Genomic DNA, 22,790 nt, shown 5'->3' with positions numbered 1-22,790 from the left:
TTAATAGTAATGAACAAATTGCTTTATATGAAGAGATTGCTTCATAGAAAAATGACGCTGAAATAACTTACGCAGCTGTCTCGGTCAATTAACAAGTTCATGAAATCAGTCTTAAATTTATAAATTCCCATTTTGCACTCACTTTCAGATATCTTAAGATAAACTTGGATTTAAATTTACTGTGGAATTGAGCAAACCTTAATTATCATCATCAATTAGTATGTAATCTTGTGATTTTTATAAAGTATCCAATCAAAAGAGAAGTTGTGGAACTGTGTAAAAATGTGAAATGACTGAGCTAAGAGTCTGATGTAAAGCAGAGTATGTGTTACATCTATAGGACTTTCAAAATAAATAGCTGAGTGTCTGAGGTTCGAGATGTGGCTGCAACTTTAACTTACACAATTAAAACTTTGCTTTTTAAACGTCGTATTTGCAAGCCATAGGCAAAACATTTCTGTAAAACTTGGAGAGTGAGATCTGCCTTTGACCAAAGCTATTTGCAGCAGAAGTAGCGTAGGTTTATAGCAGTTTTAGTGAACAGGAAATAATTTGAATTCTCAGTTTTCTAACTTAGAATTCCATCTGTGTTTCAGTAGGATAGGCTTATCACAAGTTCTATAGGTAATTAAATATCTGATCCTATGCAGGAAATGGTAAAATCAGGGATGCAAATGCAATAGGCTGGTGGAGCAACCCAGGTTTAGTCATTTACAGGATCAGGCCTTGGCCCTGTCACGTGAGAGAGCTAGCTATGGACTGATTGGGGTGAGGATTTTTTTCCATAGTATCTAATTTCCAGGCTCAGTATGTTAAATTAGGCCAAATCCATGTATATGCTTTTGACATTGATTAATTTTGGGTTATCTGGGTTTGAAAACTGGCCCCATATCTCTAATGGCTATGTGGATTTCCTGATTTTTGTAACATCTTGAAAATGTAGATACTCTGAAAATTTTGACTCCTTTATTTTATGGCTTCAGTTAGAAGAAAAGGAAAGGGATTTTATCCATATATTTGAGTTCTAATTTGTATATATTAACTGAAATGATAGTTCACTATATAGGACCAAGGCAAGAACTTTATTAAATACAGAACTAAGCACTAAGTAGAACTAAAGTGCTGATCTGTACTGGTGGTGAATATGGCCTTTTTTTATGGGGATTAGATCTTCTAATCCAATTTTTTCTTTATTTTTTCATACAGTTATGGTATCAAAATCTAGTTACGTGAAGATGCAGAGAATATCCCTTGTGACTCAAATAGTCAAATAACGCTGCTTATACCAGATGTTTATAGTATACAGCAAGTATTGCACCATCCCTAGTTTTTTATAGAAAGTAGAACAGGGATGTTAAGATTTCATTGTTACACAAACACTAGTAATCAGTAGCGTAACATTGCAAGAAATGTATTTTTTATTAATGAGTGATTATTGAAATACTGCTGTTAAAAGGAAGTAACTTGGACTAGTGTAATCTTCAATATCAGTGTTTATTGTATTTCTACTTTTTTCACTCCTTTGGTTATATTGGAAGCCAAAGAATATTGACAATAGTCAGTAAGGATAAAAGAATTTTAGTTTGAATAAAATTGCCTCACTTGAATTGTTCTAGTTTACTTCATTTCAGGCTTGTTAGTGTATTGCTTTTACAGAGAAATACAGTATGTTGCAGTCTCTAAATTTCATGAAGTTGTTGCATTGTTTTCCTAATTGATGAGAGAGAATTTGGGTCTCTATTCCTGTGTAAATTTTTAATAATATTAAAAAATAATAATTGTACCCTAGTGAAAATATTTTGATTTTTTTTGTGGTATTTACCTTCTCATTTTAGCTGAAGCATATTCTGTGCACAGTATGTCCTACAGCCATAAAAATGGTTGCTCCACTAACTATGGTATTCATGGACCCTTGAAGAGGGGGAAGCAGGTGGTCACAATGTCCTCATATGAGTGAAAAGGTTTGCTGTGTAACTGACTTTTTAATGTGGATAGTACCTTTTAAAGTATCCATAATAACTGCTGGATTTTCACTAAAAAGCATAACTATGCAATTTATGTATGGTTAATTGTGTATTATTTATCATGGTGACAAACAAGTGTCCACAGCTCTTTATGGAGGAAAAGCCTTCTTGGTGCCATGTTTTGTTTTGCTCTTTTACACTATTTTTTGAAATGCTGGGTGTTAATATAGTTACATAGATTGCATCACAGCATATATATAAATATAAAATTAAGCTATAAACACAGGACACTGCTGAACAAAAAAAAAAAGCAGATGCAGCTGTTAATTATACTGATTTGAACTTCTTCCGGTTTCATGTCACTTTTCACGTGGTTCTCTTGTGCCTTGTGTCCACTTATTTCTGAACAAAAATTCTTCTGCAACTGTCATTTGAAGAGTCGTGTATTCCTTAGTGACTTGATTTAGAGCTAGGAGAGAAGTTTCAAACACTGTATTACCCTGGGATAAAGAGAAGTGTAACTTGTGGGACGGCTTGGTATGCATCCATCCAATTGAACACAAGTACTTGCTTGCTTCAGAGTTTTGTTGATCAAGGTGCTTGAATAGTAGCATAGGAAAGCTTTTTATTTCCCTGCCAGAAATCTTAAGGTTTTTTTAAAAATTGATTTGTATACCATGATGGGATGCTACAAGACCCCAAAGAGATACTTCCCTTTCTGGTTTCTTACACTCTGGTGTCGAGGTTTGGGGAGAATAACTGACATGCTGGGATAAATATACCAGTACATCTGTTTCTCCAAGATGACAGATTCATATCGTGATGTTGATCTAGTTTAGGCAGACACTTCAGCCACTTTCTCATTAAAGCTGTCTTGCATTCGTTTGAATGTGTAAATTCACTCCATCTATAATGCCAGAAATGTCCTATCTCTGGTATTTAGTTTTTCAGCAAAAACTTTATTCTCATTCTTTGGCAGTGGCTTAATTTTAATTCTTCTTTGCAAATTCATGTGTCATGAACTGCATTGTGTTGTTTAAAAAAAAGCATTAATTTCTTTTTTCTTCTTCACAACTGTTCTCCATCCTCCATAATGGAAATCTGTCCAATGTGAATTTTTTTAGTGCCGCTGGATTAGCCCTTTGTGAAATTCTTGTAATACATTTCTGTTTGAAGTCTGTTTCACATTTTAGTTATGACCACTCCTGTGATATCTCAGCTTTTGTTCTTCTCATTTGTACTTTTGTGACTTTTTCAGTTCCTGAAATGCAGTCACCTTTAGTGAAGAGACAAGAAGAGTGATGTGTGGATTTCATGGTGATAACGCAGAAATCAGCCATTCGTTTGTCTCGTAAACGCTCAGTTCCTTTTCGGTCTGGAGGGAACTTACATGGCCTGTTCTCTTGAAGGGTCTCAGGGTTCAGAGATCTCCTCCATTAGTTTCTGGATTTCTTCCTGAGTTCTTAAAATCTTAGCTGATACTTGTAGATTTTTAACATGTGCTTGTTTTTCTTACCTACCTAACTTAACTGTCAAACTTTTAGTATTGAACTGCAGTCCATTGCTGGTGTTAAGGTACTTGTGGAGTACCATTACTATGTCATCTTTTTACTTTAGAAGCTGTACTGCTACATTGATTCAGCGTAGAAGAATCAACGTCCTACTTTCTTACGGTCATTAAGCTCAGCTTGAGAATAATGCTTTAGGGTCTTACCAATTACTTGTTTAGGAATAGGATTTAGGTGCTTTTTCAACAGAGTGGTTCTTATCTGTTAATTGGTATATTAATATTCACAGAATCTGTTTGGTACTTTTCAAACTTGGACCGTTTCATACACGATTCTTTTTGCGAGCCTGATTGTCGGCTCTCCAGATAGCAGTTACACTGCTGGATTAACTACTGTTGTTGCATTATTAGACAGTGCATTATAGTTGAGGAAAAAATGTGACTGTTCTTCTTTCATTGTATATAACAAGCATTTTATCATTGTATATAACAAGTATTTTAAGGGCTGTCACTGTAGCCGCCTTGTGGTGACCATTCTGCAGTATGGAGGCTACAGGTGTTGGAATTCATTCTTCCTTCCCCGCCTTATGTAAATTGTTATGGAAGGGCAAAGTCAAAGTGGTTTGTACATTTCAGTGGTGAAACTCTAATTCTCCTGCAAAATAGTTACAAGTAAAGCTTGCTAATTTCTTCTGTGTTTGGTTTCACGCTTGATTGCCATCATTGTAGAAGAACTTAACGTGGTTTGTAGGAGGTTGTGACCATGAAGGAAGGCAGTGATTTAATTTGGATTTAGTCTCAAGGAAAGATTTGGAAATACTGAAGCAGAATATATATGCACGGATAACTGATAAATCAAAAGGTGGAAGAGAGAGGCTGTCTTACAGTAAACCAGGATGGAAAAGGGTAGTTTTCAGTTACAGCTGTTCTGAATAATTGCAGGAAGCTGAGGCAAACTCTTACCACTGAGTTCCTGTTCAGTTTGAGAGTGGATTATTCTTAGTGGGGGTGGAATAACAACAGTAGTTATTGACATCATTCAGAAATAGAGAAGAATGTGAGAGGTTGTATTTTTATGAATAAAGTTAAATCCTTCATTAAAGCAATGATATTTTGTGACCTTTCTGGAACATAAAGGAAGTTCACAGGATATGGGTCAGCTTGACAGGGGAGCTTATCCATTAGTGACGAGCCTTTGTGATTTATAGCACTGGTTTCTCAGCTTTTCTTCAGTCCAAAAGAGCTGGATAAAGAACACTGAAATGTTACCAAGACCTTTAAATGAGGATAGCTCAGATTTCTGACAGGAATGTTAGGATTTTTTTGTTGGGAGTGATCTGCCTTCATGTACGATACTGTGCTAATGTTCGCTGTGCAGCTTCCCTTCAGATAGATTATTTTTTTCAGTAGGAGAAGCTATTACTGGCAACAGAAACCTGGGTGCGGTTAAGTCAGGTGAAGAAACCAAAGTGTTACGAAGTGGAACTTGGCCAGAGCACAAGTTAGATACAGTAGAAGAAACAAGGGTGCAGTGTATTCCCAAATACAACAGTCTGATGAGTTCTGATGGTTAGTCCAGACATCGATGGTGGTGATGATCTGTACAGGTGTTGTGCTTGATCTGCTGATACTTTTTGACTGCATATGTGATGAGAGAATTGTTAATTGCAAGACGTTTGCTCTACTGTGTTGATTTGGATTTCGTTTGCTATTCTAGTTTGTGTCTTTTCAGTAAAGTTGATCATAGTTCCAACTAGTACCTTTGAATGTGGACAAAAAACATTAGGCAGTTGTGGCACGGCCCAGAACATACTCAAGTTGGTCAGAAAAGTTTTCTAATGTGTATCATGCTACAGGTTACAAGATGTATCTCATTGCATGGAGATTTAACAAACCCTGGAAGAGCTTTGGCAGCTGTAACTTAGGGAAGATGTTATTCTGTTTCAGCTTCTGTTTCGTTCTTTGTATTTTGCTTGATGTTGCTCATACATGGTAGATAAATTTTCCTTTTAAATAGAGGAAAATCTAAGTTGAAAAAACTCTTTTGTGAAGCTTATTTGAAGTGGTTTTATGCACTTCAGCAGTTTCTTAATCTGAAAGATCTTCTGTCTGCTTCAGTGAAAGCATCAAGTTATTTTTGTCACAAAAAATAAAATTTTGTGTAGTTTGATAGTCTTCCTCTCCATGCCTATTATGGGAAAATAATGAATCCATCTAATACCTTTAGTCCTTTCATTCTTGATTTTTTTTCCCTTCTTGACACAAAAATACTTTAAAATGCATTTACCTCTTCTATTTAGTTTTAATCCCAAGCTCTTACTGTCCACACTTTTTGTACTAAATCTTGAACTTTCTTCCATGCTTGGCACATTTGAGAGAAGCTTGCTTTCTTAATTTTTCTCATTCTAGTCTATCGTGGTTTTTCAGTTGGTATGTTGAGGAGAAATAACGTGATTTTATTTGCTGCTAGAGGCATCTTGGCAGAATATGCGTTGCAAGGCTGTTCATCTTTTCAAGTCAGAGTTTGGACTGAACCTTTCCTTTAATAGTCTTCCATAATGCTTTCCTCATTGTAAGCAACTTTATCTGCAATTCCTGGTCTGTTTCTAAAAACATGATAGCAGCAGCGATGACAGTTCTCATTTTCATAAAGTTGGCTGGCTAAGTAACTCTTACATTGTCTTTGCACTTTAAGTGACTGCAGTGCTAAAAAGATGCTTATTTGGAGTTAATTTTTGCTAGTGATCTAGGACATACTTATTTTCATTTTAATAGGGAGGGTCTTTTCTGTTATGCTGTATTGCAATCAGAATGTTGTTTTAAGAGTTACCATAGTCTTTCATACCTTCCTTGTGTGAGTTGTGTTTAGGAATCACTTCTTACATAATTGGATATGAATTTAAAAATATTGTTGGCTGCTGATACCAGGCAAAGTCAGGTAGGCCTATATTGTTCAGGCAAAAGTTTGCTTGGAAATGTGATACTGAAAATCGAAGTCTACTGTTTGAGGTCTTTCTTAAAGCATATAAATTGGAATACAGGAACAGCAATAAATCACCACCCGATGGTGATGCTTGTAATAATTCTAATGTTGCCTACCATGGTTAATGAATTCTTTCTTCTGCCAGCATTTGCTCAGTTGTGAGCTGAAGTATCTAGGATCTGATCATAGCTGCATAATTGGTAGTGAACCTTGATTTTGATGTGAAAAAAGTGGCTTCACAAAGAAGAGCTTCCTTCTTTCCAGTATATTCACCTTGTTATAATTTTGGAGGATGTTCTGAGAAACTCACCATTGTTTTTAAAAGTCTAAAATAATTTCAGCTGCCACATGTTTTGTTGTGAAATAAAAACTTGGCACCAACTTGTGCTTTTGTAGATGCCCAATATGTAATTCTAGCATGAATTTTTATAGCTGTCCCCAGCAGTGACACACATTTGTTTATTAAGAATATTTTTCTCTCGGTATCTGGAAAAAAGCGTTTGAAACTATTTCACAACTTTTGTATTTGGACACCAAAGGGTTAAAACACTTAAAGTTTAGTATTTTAAAATCACTTTGCTTTAGAAATTTTAGACTAGTATACTGATGTTTATATAGGAAACGTTTTTTTCTCACTGTGGGCGTTTTAGTGTTCTGATCTTTTTTTTCTCTTTCTTCTTTTGTTTTATTTTAATCCTTGTATCTGCTAATTTTTGTATAGGAATAGTTACTAATTCTTTTGAGATACAGCCTACTAAATTTAAAGTAATTGAAGCCATGAGTTGACCGGTAATTTTAAACCATTCTGTATAAATTTCAGTGAAGAACTGACAAATTGGTTTCAGGATGAAAGTAATAATGCTTTAAAGGCATAAAAGGCTTAGTATCTTGTTGTTAAGGTGGTCACATGATAATGGCTTACATATTGAATAATGTGCTACAGCACTTTATGTATGTGAATGTAACTTTTAATCTTAATGTTGCCTGCAAATATGTGATCCCTTATGATATAAGTTTCCTGTTTATGCACCATTGCCCGTTTAAATCAAACAGAAGATTCTGAAACTGTAAAAACTACACATGTCAATGTTTTACAGCTACGTAATTCGAATTGACTTGATTTTTTCAAGTAATCCTAGAAAGGGGGAGCATTCCATATAGAAACTGCTGAAACTGCCACAGGTGCTTCTCCGAAAACCTTACAGTTGTGGCATTGAATGTTCAGTATCGCTTCCTTTCTGCACACAAGGCATACTGTTGAGGTATTTGTTGCGGTGATTGGTTTTAATGCTAATCTAGGAATTCAGATATAGAATCTATAGATTTGCATGCTTTGCTTACCCTAATTTACATTTATCTACATTTTTATTTGTAAACTAACAATAGATAAGTTGAGATCAGTATTTTTTAACAGATATTACATTGATATACGAAAACTGTGGTTTATTTTCTTAGATTGTCGCATGGCATTAACAAAAACACAGTAAGCTGTAGGTGATGTAATCACTATTTAAAATTAAACATTTAGGGGATTTTTTTTTACATATATGAATGGTTTGGTTTTTTTTTTTCCAAAAAGATTTACTGTTGACTTTTTGTAGCAAACATTTGTTTCGTTTTTCAAGGTATGTGACATTATAAGTGGAAGATAGTCTATTTCAAATGTATTTGTATATTAAAGACACATAGAAATGTACTTGCTTTTTTCCTCCAATAAGTATAAAAAATATGAACAATTGAAACAACTTCGAATCAAGTTCTTTCTAACTAAATTCAGTATAATTTATAATTCGAGAAGCACAAGTCTTTATCTTTTCTTTCTACAGATTCTTCTAAGAGTAAATTTTCTAAGTTATCTTGAGGTAAATCTTTCTTACACAAAGGTAGTTATATTTAAACAATTCTAAGTTTTGTTTTATTTGTTTTGGTTTTTTTTACTTTCTATAACTTAATCATACTGGAAGTGTCTTGCATATTTTTTTTTGCCTCAGATTTTTTCCTTCCTTTAGTGAACTTCTCAAAACATCAAATTGTGGTTAGATTGAAATAATAAAAACAACCTCCTAAACTAAAGCTAAACTGAAAGTTAACTGGATGTTTCTGTACCCCAATGCTGTTTGGTCAGATAACATATTTATCTTTTTGGGTTTTGAACAACAATTTAATTACACTCACAGCCAGCATTTTTGAAAGCATTTCAGAAGAAGGAAATATCAACATATGCTTCATCAGTGTCCCCTTTATAGCTGCTTTAATTTGATACCAGGACTCTGAGATGAACTGGGCCTTTAAAATGGGAGTACTGGTGATGTCAACTGAAGGGAGAAAAACAGATTTTTAAAAAAAAAAAGTCCTCTTCGTGCCAAGATTAGTCAGTTTTGAAGACTGCCTGTGGACATCACTTGATGGAAGAAGAAAAATGTGTTATAAGAGTGTTGTTTTAAGCACTGTAGAAGGTGTACGAATAAATGTATATACAACAGTCAGAGCTTTAACTCTTAATAGAATAGTGCACGTTTTGAGTTTATTTATAAAACATCTGTCACTACAGAACAATTCAAGTGTTAAATGTCATCTGTCAGGGAACTTCAAGGTCACCTACTTCTACTCATCCATATCCAGTCCTCAACTTTTTTCATGGATTTTTTTTCTATTTAGAATAACTTTATAATATGAAAATGTATCTTTCCGATTACCTTTGTAAGCAAAAAACCACTGCTAAGTGAAAGAATCTTATCAGGACTCATTCATTTTTCAAATACTTGAATTGCTTTGGAAATAGTGCAAGGTATATGTTCTCTAAGCATAGAGTGAATTGACTTTCTGACCACTTACCAGAACTGCATTTAGTCCTGGGCAAGGTTAAGTAAGGAATTTTTCTCACATTTGTCAGTTCAAGCCTTCATGTGTGTTCCTGTTTGGAGTAGGTGCCAAAAAGGAAATTATATTTTCAGAGCTTTAGTTTTCAGTTTCCTTCAGTTTTTCCACCTGTTCCTGTAGCTGGACTGACCTTCTTCAGAGACGTCTTCGGTTTTTGACTTTTTTTTTTTACTGGAGGGAGAGGGAATTAAATTTTTGGAGCACAGCTGTCTGTTTTGACAGTAACTAGGCCAACCTTTAGAAAATACTGCACCAAGTCAATGAATACTATTTATTAAAAGACTGACTAATCATAAAATGCATGTAACTTCTCAAGACTTAACCTGGTTTTCTTTTCTTTAATACAACTTTCTTCCATCCTTCCCGTCTTCCTTGCTGGTAGCTTCTTCCTTCATAAGATCATCTTTGAAAAATACCAGTCTATGTAGCCTGTTATTTGCCTGGTCTTGTTTCAGCTAGTTTCTAGCTTAGAGGAAAACCCTGGAAAGAAACATAAGCTTGTCTTCAAGTTCGGCATCTTTGTTGGGGAAAAAAAACCCAAAATCCCAAACAAAAAAAAAAAACAAAACAACCACCACCACCCACAAAAACTGCAGGAAATTTCCTTACTCGTTTTTAAATTCTGAGTAATGCAGTTACAGAAATAGAGCTGTCATATTTGCTGTATGATTAGCAGTAACAAAAGGACAGCTTGCCTGAAGATTTAATATCAAACTGTGTTCTGAGCTTTGCAGCTTCCACTATTTCAAGGTGGTTAGGGTAAAAGATCCGAACTAGTACTGAAGGGATTTTTAACTTACAAAAAAAAATGGAGGATGGGTGAAAAAGAAGATTTTTTCAAGAGACGTGAAATTTTAGATATTTCTGTCCATGTTGTCCAACGGTTTACATTTTTTTTCACTGCTTTTCTTTCACAGCCTGGGTCTTGAAGTTACTTTCAGTTATAATAACCTTTACCAGTCAAATCCTTTTTCTTTATGTAGGCAGCTCTGAGAAATAAAGAGAAATACCTTTCAAGGGGCATCTCTAATAACTGAAGTAGTTGAAAATTTACTTAAATACAGTGATTACCTCTTTGAGTTTCCTGCTTGTTGATCTATTTTTTTTTAACCATGCAGTCCGTGTCATATATAGTCTACTTAATAGCCAAATGAATCTTCAGTTACTACTCCTCCTTCTTTTCACTCGATAGTCAGTTTACATATAATTGCAGTTCATAACCAAGGACTGACATAGGGATTACATATAAGAGATTGAACTCCTCTTAGTCTTATGTGTAGTTGGGGCAGTGAACCATTTCTATTTTCATTCCTATAATGGAGTCTGTTTACAGTAATGGCTTTTATATTCTTAGCTCATGGACTAAGCTGAGGTAGCTGCTTCATTTTCAGACATTGGCAGCATTTGAGGTAGACCATACACTGCGGATTTAGTAATAGATGTGTTCCCAGTTCCTTATAACTACTGCTGTAACAGGGTAGTACCACTCCAAGTCCAGATGGGCGCTTTTAAAGAATGGCCTAGTAGATGTCCTAGCTTTTTAATTCATTCAAGTACTCCACTTCAGGGTTTCTAAAAGGACTGTATAAGACTGTGTTTTTCTGTTATGCACTCAGAATCCTACAGTGATGGTAGTATTTCTACATGTTTTGGAAATCCATAAAACTATTCCAATCTGGTAAAACTCTGTGATACCTGTTAATAGGATTTTCTTTCCTACTTTGTGCATGTAGCTAATTGTGTTAGCTATTTTTTCTTGGATTACTTGCATTTTGTTATGATGAGCTGGTATAGCACAGCTAGTTCTTGCTGCCTTTCATGTTCCCACTGACAGATTTTCCTCCTAGAGAAGGCTAGAAAAATCAGTGAAAGAAAATTAGTGTTCCCACTGAGACGGAGCAGAGAGAACTTAACAGTTGTGTTCTCTTTCGTAGCACTTGGCCAGCCAGTTTCTAGAGTCATCTAGATCCTGTAATCTCCTTTTATTTGACTTAGTGTTTTTTTCCTCTCTTTTTTTCATTACTAACTTCTGAACACAGGAAGTTCTCTTGAAATTGATAGGCTAAATTCAGACTCAGATTTTTAAGAGAGACATTTCTAAACTCTCAGAAGCAAGAATGTTATATCCAATGTGCTTGAGTCCCTTGAAAACCTATGCAGGACTTTCAGAATACTCCTGCAGAACAAGTACATCTTTGTCTACCTGTTAAGAGTAGGCTGTTCAGGAAGAGGTGGGAAGGGGACAGATCTGAAAATATCTAAGGTCATTACATTTTAAAATCTGACAAACACTAACTTAAAGTTCATTTATTTTGTTTCTGGGAGATGTAACTTCTTTCCCGGAGTTTGGTCATGTAGCCTTGCACACTTGCATCTTAGTTAGTACATCATTCCTTTGGGAAATGGTGACTTAACTGTAGTCTGTCTTACAGTCCATTTTTCAAAACAGAGATATTGTTCAATAATGTTTGCTGAGTAATAGAATTACTTACTCCTTGAAGTTCTATTAAATGAGGTGGTCAGTCAACACCGTACTGTTTTGGTCATTTTTATCTTGGCGTAACTTTAATTTGCTCTTGTTTAGATTTCCTTTACTGTCCTTTTGGAGCTCGCAAATTTAAAACGGATTTCAGAGAACTGAGCTATTCTTTTTGTCCAAAACGCATATGTTGAAGTTTCTGTTTCTTAAATTGCAGCTGCATTGTGTTACGTCCGTATGCAGCTACACAAGTAAATGAGAACTACCAAAACAGCGTTGAATGTTGGTTAGCAGGAACCGCAACAGGCCATCTAGTTCAGCATCGGAAAGGATTGACTGTATTTTGCAGAATTTCTGAAATCATAATCTGCTCTTAAAATGAGGTGGGGAAGAGAACCCTCTGGAGATTCAGCAACCTTTATACTCTGAAACTTTCTCCTAATGTTTAACTTCAAATATCCTTTGTTCATGTTAATCTCATTCATACACTGCCTGCACTGGATGCACAGAATGGATTATTCTCTTTGCAGCTATCTCTTAGGTATTCAAAACTAATACCTCTACCTTGAGGTTTCATTTCTTTTGACTAACTAGGTTTTTCAGTCTTCTAAAGTCTTACTTTCTAGACCACTCTTGGCTGCTGTTCCCTGGATTTTCACTAGTAGTCCAAGTAAATGTTGACTTAGAATATTGTCGTATGGATTGAAATTACCCTGATCTAGCCTAATGGTTTTTCTGATTCTGCAGTATTTGACTTACTCTTCCAAATTTTAAGTAATCCAGCTGTATCCATTTATGGAATTAGTCTTTCTGTAATAGTCAGTTTCTAAAGATTTTTTTAGCCTCATTTTTATAGCAAATAAGTTGCAATGATCTAGGAAGCAAAGCTGGTCTTTGTTCTTTATTTTCTTTGTATGAGCTCAACAACAGCTGAGTTGTTTTTCACGTCATATGAGTTTCAACAGAATCGGGTCTATTAATCTTCTGGATTCTTATTCTGTTGGCTGGTCTGTTTCTGGATTTTTAAGTAATGGACTTGTCTAAACTACTGAAGCCAAGAAACAAAAATTCAATTTTCTTACTAGTTAGATCTGTCTGGAAAGGCGGAAAAAAATTAGGAAAGATTTATTGGCATCTTCCGCTTCACGATCTAGTTTTGTCATTTCTAGCCCTCCTGTCTCCACTTCTAGGCACTTATTTATGAAATTATCCTATATTTCTAAGCACAGACATACTGTATGTTTGTGTAAATGCACATGAAAGTGTGATACAGCACTCTTTCAAATTAAACCTCTGCATCACTATATGTCCTACCTGATTTCATTTATAATCTTGATGCATTAGAATATTCAAAATCCAGTGCCGTTCTCTCGTGCATGGAAAAGTCTTGGTTCAAATAACAAAGCAAGTCCCAGCACTTATGATGTCACACACTTTGAAATGAGAAACAAACCAGAAAAAAAAAAGTATAAGCAAAGCATAACTAAGTATAGCATCTTTATCTGTCTATCTTTTTCTATATATGTATATATTTTATTGTTAGGAAGAATAGTGATGTTGTTGTTACCTTAGAAACCAGAATGCCATGGACAATTGCCAAGTCATGTTAAGTTTGTTTTGAGTATTTGATCTTTTGCTCAAGTTAAAGCAATAGATTGCAGAATAAACTGCAGAAGATGGTAAAATTCAAGGCTTACATTAGTCTGAAGTTTTATGTAAAGATCAGATACTTCAGACTATTTTCGACTAAAGCATTTTGAGAAGTTTAAATAGGAAGATGTTTTTTTTAAGGCACATAGTATATTGATTTTATTTAAAAGTGTATTGTCTCCCTTTTTTTTTGCTTAGAAGCCAGATATATGTGCGAAAAGTTAAGCTAGTTATAAAACTAAGATTGATAACTAATTTCTTAATGGAAATTTGCTAAGTGTATGTTTTCTCTCATCACCAACAGATAGATAGTCAGTAAGGGCAGCAGCAGCAGCAAGCTAGCTTGATGAATGAGTGTAATTCAGTTTCTTTGTATTGTACAGCTTGAGAAATGCCAGTGGCCTGACAGCAGCAGACCTTGCACATACCCAGGGCTTCCAAGAATGTGCCCAGTTTCTCTTGAACCTCCAGAACTGTCATCTGAATCGTTTCTATAGCAATGGCACCTTAAATGGGGTTCATCAGAATGCAGGTCCCAATCCATTCAGTGGTGGGACAAGTCGAAAGAGATCCTTTGAAGATACGGAGTCTGCTGGAGTAAAGAAGGCTAGAACGGAAGGTGAGACCCCAGAGGTAAAAGGGATGCGGTGATACTGTTGCTGAGAAAGGAAAATAAACATTTCAAAGCCTTTCAGAGTGGATGTTGAGTATTATTGACAAACTCACATACATACCTAAATTACATATTAATACAGGAAGCAGATGGATACAATTACTCCATGCCACAAGATCCCGATTCTCCCTGTCATCAACCTGGTGTGTTCAGAAATTCCTGTTTCCAGAGAGTGCTAAAGTTACATGATGCCAAGAATAATATGTGGAAGAGTAGGAGCTGAAATTAGCTTCTAGTCCTTCCTCAATTTCTTCTCCTTCAGGAGAGTCAAATAATGTTGTGTTAATTCACAAAGATGCCTGGATGTTGTGATGGTGAATTTCCACTTCAGGATTCATTCACAATTCAAAAACTCTTTGCTAGATAAGATGGATGAAAGAAATTTAATGCAAAATGGTTTCTCAAATCGAGAGGGATTATGTCTGTGACATTAAGTTAACATACCTTAAGTTTCCAGGATCACGTTCCAAGGGGAACTGATATCTTACAGGAGGATGTAAGACTAAAATGAACCTTAAGGATTCCTCTTCAGCCTTGTGCATTGAGGATACTGCTGCTTCTGTGCCAGCAATGATGCAGTAGTACAACCTCAAAGATATTTTTTGGTGGCTATATGAAGAAATCTTTTTTATGTTTTATAAACACCTTGAATAATGTGATAGAGAATATCTTCTGCTTCCTTTCTGTTGGTCATCCCATTAAATTCTTATTAAAAAGAATGCAGCATTCTGCACTCAAACCTCGTTTCTTTTTCCTGTGTCTAGCATCAGGAAAAGGACGTTGTAGGTCTTCCTTGAAGACGCTTTCCTCACTTAAAGTTTATATTGTTCTAACAGATGTGACTTTCAGCGAGCCAAATAAAATGGGCTCCAACAGTGCTTAAGTCCAGATGACAAGAGGGAAATTGAGACCAAAACAATGTTTCTGAATATGATATAGACAACATAAATTACACCAATATTGACACTCTGTAGTATTTGCTGTGGTACTCGCTATCCAGCCACCATTCCAGTTATACCAGGATCAGGGGCCTTAACGTGGTACTCCATAGCCAATCATAAACAGGATATGTTACTTCATGTAGTTGGTCTAAACTATAAATAATTTCATGATGGAGTGCCTTTGCAATTAAATGCAAGACTGCTTTTCAGGAATAAAGCCCGTAAGTAGCTACATAGAATGAGAAAACTTACGCAGTATACAGATGCCCGTAACAGCTGCGGAAAGATGTCTTAAGTGCATTCATGTTCTGTTACAGGGAAGCACTGCTTGAAGTCAAAGATGCCTGTCTTTTGTTTTGAAGAGCTATTCCTTCTGAATGTTCATAAGCTTTTCATGAGAGATTCATAGCAATCTCTTCTAGTTTCAGAAGATGGCTCCAATCTAGTCAATAGGTAACATTTCACCACGATCTGTGGGAGTGGCACTGGGCTAGCTATTTTTATTCTGTATGTTGTCATGAAATAGGAGTATCTGCATTACCTTTCAGCATAAACAGTTGGTCCAGTGGATAAGTTAGATCGAGCAAACAAATACACAATATGTTTAAGTGAACGAGATCTCCTAAGCAATTACAGAGATGTTAGAGAAGCAGAGTAGGTAATTTTTAAAGTTTTTACCTGTATGACTTTTTAAGACCTTTGCAAACAAAGCCAAAAGCTTTGCTGCGTTTGCTTGAAGGTTTTTACAGTAATTAAGAGATACATCCCAGCTATGGAAGCTGAAATTTCTAATCTGACGTGTCTACCCTCAGAGACATCAGCATCAGTAATATCTGTCGAATCAATGTAAAAAGTCTGTTGGAGTGAGAATGAATCACTGTTCTTGAGGCGCTTTGTAAACAACAGAGCTGAGTAATGAGAAGTCATCAGTACATCTTTGTGCTTAGCTAGCCTTTTTACAAAACAAGCCCAATTTTGTGGTAATTTTGCCCTTACCAAAACCACACTGGTCTGTTGTCCTTTAAAGACTATTTGCACAGGAGATTCCAGATGTTCAGAGGGAGTGCAAGCAACCTGTATTTGCAGGGAAGAGTCACGTTTTGATGGGCATACCCCAAATTAGAACAATCACTGCTTTGAAAAAACCTACTTCTTTTGACCAGGCACAGTATATGCCCCTTACAAGAACCTGCAAGCAGTAGAGTTGGAAGAAGAGAAATACTTAAGCTGTGCTTTGCCCTTCGTCCTGGAATAGCTAAACTGGGCAGCGGGTGGGGGTTACTCACATGTAATTTTGTTTATATGCACATGCATATGTCTGCTATCGGGTGCATAGTATTAAAAAAACCTTCCACCTCAAAATTAGGCAAGACTGATGCATGATATACTGTGATACAAACTAATTACTCTCTTCAAATGTAATACAAAAATGAATTCTAAAGGCTGAAGCTGAACTTAACAAAAGTAAATCAGTGGCCACTTTCAGAATGTACACCAAATAGTTTTTCCTTTTGACTTTGAAACGTTAGCTGGATTTTATGTCCATTTTTCTGAAATCATTCCAGAAATTTCACCCTGCTTGCTGGGGTGGTTGGAGGGTGGTGCGCAGGCTCAAGTATGACGATGATGCACACCAGGCCAACTGGTCACACGGGTGCGTTCCCAGCAGTGCTAATGCTAGCCCCTCTGGTTCATGGCCCTTGGCAGGTTGGCTTTTGCACTGTGCTGTACATGCGACACGCAGTACTGACTTGCTGTGCACAACCGGTGACTGACCATGTCAGTATGACAAGCCTCAGCACGGCTGCTTTTAGGTGTTCTGTGAGAGGTGGGGATGGAGGCATTGCCAGGTGTACCCTTGAATTGGCCAGCATGAAACTGCACTTCTGTATTCCTCTAGGTAACTAGAAAAAATGCCTTGCCTTTCCTGGTTTAGAGTAATTTGAAGCCCACTGATCCAAGGGCCCTGGTCTCCTTTAAGCCCTGTGTGATCTATTTGGCCCTGAAACACTTCAGCTATTGCTTAAGGTTCTTTAAAAACGAGTAGTTCACAAAAGTTTCTGTTGTGCCCAAGGTAATGAGAGCTGACTTGCAGTCTACTAAAATAGTCCTTTACAACATGATGTTAAAGAGTATGTGCAGTGTATATAGAAAGATGTTAATGTCAGTGTGAGAGCAGTGCAGGGTGTGCTGGGATAGTACCTTGGGTGGTAGGTATAAGAGATAGTGAAGTCAAGCCCATCTTGCTTATTAAAGCATTTCCCACAGCAGTCTAACAGCTGGCCGGTGTTTCTCAGAAGAGAGATCAGTTTGTTCAGCTCTTGAAGGGATCCCTGGAGCAGTCTGGTATGAATAGGGGGTGGGTTACTGGGAACTGGCACTTGGTAGTGAAAGAGGGAGCAGTCCAGGCTGACAGAAAACATTTGAGATAGAGACTGCTTTTTATCTATTGGGCACGCAAGCTATAAAGCCTAAATATGAGTAATTTAAATTGCTCTTTATTCAATCTGTTAGTACCTCAGACTAATAGTTGTTTGATGTGTAGGTACAAAGTCTGATAGGTACAAATGGTAATTCTCCATTTTGAGGAGTTAAAATGAACGTGCAAGTACTTAGCATTTACTTATTCTGCATTTGGAATCTCAAACATGTCAGTAGCTTTCAGATGTGAAAAAATTACATTTCTTTGTAAAAAGCTTTTGTTTTAATAAAGTACTCATCTGTTTGTTGGGTGAGTTTTCCAGCGTGCACCAGTGACTAAATGTGACTCTTTTTTTATCAGCTTACAGCTTTGATGGCTTGATACCAATGATGAATGGAGGAGTTGAGGACGATGCTGACAATATGCACATTGATAGAGAGTTTGCTGTTGTATCAGGTGGGAGTGGACAGTTTCCTGTTAACTACAACAACATGCAAATGGTTGAAGACACCAAACAACAGGAGAGTACTTCTGTTGGACCAAAAGAAATTGAAATATACACTGTTTCTGCAATGCAAACTCCTTGTCGTTGCAAGAATCAATATGCATTTTATTTTTAATTTAAGTATAAAACTTAGTCCTTTATTTTTGCACATTGTTGTCTAGAGTCTTGAGAACGATTGTATTGCTGTAACATCCATTACATTGGGGGTTTAGTAGGTATCTAAAATTAGCTGTTCCATGCAATATATTGTAATGGTGAAAGAGGTTTATTAGTAGTTTATTATTATTTCAGATAAACAGAAATCCACAATGGCTGTTTCACTTTTAACCTGAGGCTTGTATTACGTTGTGCCTTGCTTTTAGTTGCTATAATTTCAGGTTAAAGGAAATCCAGAAATAATTTAAATTATTTGTTTCATTTCCATTAAATTGATTTAATTGCTAATAAGAAGACTTGATAGGGAAACATATCCTAGTGCTTTGAAAATAACGTATGTTACAACTAGACTATATTCAAAATAGTTCAACAAATACTATAAAGAATAGTCTAGACATATACCACGTGTTCAGAATTTGTTCAGCGCAATGATATAAGCGCAGGATCCTGCTGTGGGTTTTTTTATGTAAATAAAAGACTGAACATCACAGGTCTTAAACTAGTATTTGGAACGAACGTACCTTGGAAAACAGTTTTTTTGTGGTTTGTACCGATCTTCATGAAACAATCAAAATGTTACTAATATTAGTGAATATTAATGCTCTTAAGTTTTTTAAGGGCTGCTTAATCAAGATGCTTTTGGTAAGCCCAGGATGTGTATAGAGTTTCGATTCAAACTGTCTTGGGTCAGCTTTTTCCATGCACTTTGTAGGTAAAGGCATGGAGTTACTATGGTAGTGCATTATTATATTCAGAAATTGATTTCTTACTTTAATTTGTTCTGTGATAAGTATGTTTATGCCTTGTACCACAGATCAGATTCACCAAAGGGAGTGATAATTAATAGATATTTTAATATATTAGGAATAAATATATACGTATATATAAAATCAGTACTTTAAAAGTAGACTGATATATTCCAGTGATAATTACTAAGTGTTCTTATTTATGGAAAAATTATTGTCTTTCATAAATATACTGTATTACTATAGGTGCTAATTTTTAACAAATAATAACATTCTATAATTATCACTAGAACTATTCATTACCTACTTTTGCATACTAACTAACAGTAGTGCCATTTTTACTAAATTTGATTTGGCAAAGCCAGCCTATAAGGATTTATTTTTAAACAGTTAAAATTTTGCACTTTCCAGTTAATAAACACTATATGAAATTCCTTCTGTGCGTTTTCATCACTGAAATATTAGCTTTGATGTCTTACGGGTTTGGGGTTTTTTTTCCACTTTCAATAAGAATTTGTGGTTAGTAAGTTCAGCTGATGTGGTTATTTTAACTCATGTGGGGACTAAACAGGAAACTCCAGTTAGTACATCCAGTGAGTTACAAATCGAACACATTTCTTGGCATTATGTATTGCTGTATGTGAAGTATCAGTATCGTAATCCATATTTCAAATAATATCCATGCAAAGGACTAATAGAGAACCAAAAGTTCAGATTCTTCCTTGTCAAACAGTGGTACTCATTATGTGTCACTTAAACAGAAACCCAGTGTTTTACAAATGTGGGAAGTTACCAGCAGACTTCCTGGCTTGAATTGGAAATACGCAGTAAATGCGATCCTATTTTGCACATTGGTTTATGCATTCCTGTATACATAAACATATGTGCATGTATCCAAGGATAATAACGGAATGTAAAATCTTTAAATGTCTCCATATAGGTCTGTAGTTTCTACGTTTCCCTTGCTCATCTTTACCAGTATAGGTGTAAATTTTAGATGTCCTTCACCGGTAGGCATTTTTAAGGCAGAATATATCACCCATTTTTAGTGCTAGTACTTTTGAGTACCACTGCAAAAACATATGTTTCAGACATACTGATGAAATCTGTTTATGGAAATAAAACCTATTGTACTAATTACTAAATTCAAAGGAGAAATTGCTTTAAAACAGTTGTCAGTGGTTTTTGTGTGCACATTTTTAGAATGTTGTTTCCTACTACTAAACATTTTTAGTCTTCTGTGCACTCTGCTATTGCTATTGTATGGCATTTTGCATGTGGATTGTACAGATGTTACTATAAACTTACCATTAAACACAAACCTGCCTAGTATGTTATCTAGCAAGCTGCTAGATAAATGGAAGTACTTTCTGAATAAAGGAACTTTGAGACATTTTATATTAGCACCCCAACATAACATTTCTTTATTTGACCTATTTCAGTGTATGCTGTACTGTGAGAGTTACCACTAAAAGGAAAAAAAAGCGCCATGGATAAATTACAGCTGAAAAATAAAAAAAACAACCCTTCAGCCTCTCACAGATACTCAGTTCTTGTGTGTACATAATCTTTCATCCCAAGAGGGCATTACAGTTAAGGTGGAAAGATGCCTTTTATTCCACCTTTCAGAACACTGCCCAGAATGTTGTCTGCTACACTTACTTCATACAGTTAAATGAAAAAAATTCCGAGAAATTCACATTGTCTTTGCAAAGATTAATACAGGCACATTTACACGTTGAATGTAGGTAGATAGTTGCATTTTCAACATAAGAATCCGTGCTACAAGCTTACTGGTCAGCTCTCATTACTTTGAACTACCTGTATTGTTATAAATAAAGAAAGGGTAGATTTATTTTCAAAGCTGTGTATGGAAACATTTTTTTAAATAAGCGGAGTATAGTGGAGACATTTTGATGTATTTTGATTTATTCTTAATTGTTGGTGACAGGTGTATTTCTTAATGCAGATATGAATAGCAGTAGCTCCATATTGAATGCACTGACAAATGGATGTGCCATCAATGGACATTTGGATTTCACCGCCGCACAACAGCTCAGTGGGATGGATGCCAGGCGTGAGGAGTGTTTAACATTAACACCTAACGGAATAATTCCTGGAATAACTTCTCCCAGCAGGCATCGAATTCATACCAGTAACGGCACCGAGGAACCAGAAAAAGCCATGAATAATTCCACTGATATGTGTGGATCTCTACATCTGAACGGAAGCCCGAGTAGCTGTGTTTCTAACCGGCCCTCGTGGGTGGAAGACCCTGGAGATACTTTGCACTATGGACACTATCATGGGTTTGGGGATACTGCTGAAAGCATCCCCGAACTTAGTAGTGTTGTTGAGCATTCCAATTCTGTCAAGGTTGAACAGAGATACGACAATACTGTCCTAGGCACAATGTATTTGTATCACGGTTCCTAGATGAATGACCTTTGTATCAAACGCATATTGAAATTGCTACCAAATGAAACCGGGGGGGACAAAATCCTCACATAGCATTAAATTTGAAGATTGCAACTTACTGCTATTTTTACACTTTGTTTATATGAAAAGTAAACCTTTAATTTGACAGCCTTATACAATAGTTGTAGTTTGTTGCATGTATGGGGCTTATTTAGTGATAAAATAGGTGCTGTTATGATGGAATGTTTATTATTTTCGGTTTTTTATTATGGAATGTTCTGGTTTTGTATTTTTTTATTTCTAAGCTTGTGAACACTACCTTTCCCTTTTTAGAGCTGTTTTCCCTTTTATTAAAACAATGTTTAACTGAATTTTGTGAAGAAAATGTTACGTATGTGCATCACTTAGAAGTAAAGATTTTTCTTTCCCATATCTTCTGCTGAAGCTATGGTAGCAATATCAATGCCAGCTATCACTATGCAAGGTTGAAAGTGGCAATCTTCTGGAGCTTCTCTGACTTTATAGTTTGTACATTTGTTTGGTATAATTAGATGTTCATCTTCAAATTTTTTGAACAAGTTGTTTAAAAACGCAGAGACAAAATTGGAAGAAGTTACCGTTTCACTTTCTGTAGCGTAGAAGTGCTTTTCGTTGTTGTTGGGCTCTTTGCATTTTAGACTGGGAAAGTGGGCTGCCTTTGTTTGGTCGCAGGTGGGTGTGCCTCAGGTTAGCTCTGACTTTGTGGCAGTTTTCTTTGGCTTCTCTCCTTTATATGTACGCTTGATATTTTACCATAGCTCACAGACCGGAGGCATGTTGGCACTGTTGTGCTTTGTACGCAGTTTAAAATTGCTGTTACTTGTTATAGAGTTTGCCAAGTCAAAATATTTGAGTTTGACTGTCTTGGATATACATTTATTGTCCTTTTTTTTAACATACGCTTTGAAAATGTAATGTTGTGTACTCTTTGGGCTATGCTCACGGAAAATACATTGTATTTAAAGCTTAATACACAAATCAAAATTCATATAAGTGCACTATATGAGCACTAATAATATAAGTTGCTGCTTTGTGTTATGATAAGTAAAGAGTGGGGAAGAATATGGTAAATGAGATAAGCCCTCTGAATTGTGTTATTTTTTTGTTCTTGTTTTGTTTAAAAAGGGACCTTTACAAATTGGATTTAAAAAAAATAAAGAAACATACTACATTGTATCTGAATATTTTGTTTAGACATTATTATTTTATTGGCAATTTGAGCAGGTCTTTAATAGTTTTCAAATCATGTTTCTCCATAGTCTTTCTCAGTGCAACTGTGGAATTTCTTGATTTTGTCAGTATATGGAAGCAAATGTGAACAGCCCAATAAGTTGACAGAACTACAGAAACACACACTGGATGTTATAGAATCATAGAATCATAGAATAGTTTGGGTTGGAAGGGACCTTTAAGGGTCATCTAGTCCA

At 35.8% G+C, this 22,790-nt stretch overlaps 1 protein-coding gene across 1 annotated transcript in view; it reads left to right on the top strand.

Moving 5' to 3' along the window:
* ANKRD10 (ankyrin repeat domain 10) overlaps positions 1–22,545 on the top strand; it is a 32,031-nt gene extending 9,486 nt beyond the window's left edge. Inside the window, exons 3-5 of the mRNA XM_009586870.1 lie at positions 13,847–14,082; positions 17,860–17,955; positions 20,876–22,545. Of these exons, the coding sequence (XP_009585165.1) occupies positions 13,847–14,082; positions 17,860–17,955; positions 20,876–21,342 (799 nt within the window). The 3' untranslated portion in view covers positions 21,343–22,545. The remainder of the gene's footprint in view (positions 1–13,846; positions 14,083–17,859; positions 17,956–20,875) is intronic.
* The last annotated feature ends 245 nt before the right edge of the window (positions 22,546–22,790 follow it).

The sequence above is a fragment of the Fulmarus glacialis genome, unplaced genomic scaffold (genome assembly GCF_000690835.1).
Source record: "Fulmarus glacialis isolate BGI_N327 unplaced genomic scaffold, ASM69083v1 scaffold18110, whole genome shotgun sequence".
Lineage (NCBI taxonomy): Eukaryota > Metazoa > Chordata > Aves > Procellariiformes > Procellariidae > Fulmarus > Fulmarus glacialis.
The sequence above is the reverse complement of the archived record's forward strand: the minus strand, read 5'-3'. Positions and strand labels throughout refer to the sequence as shown.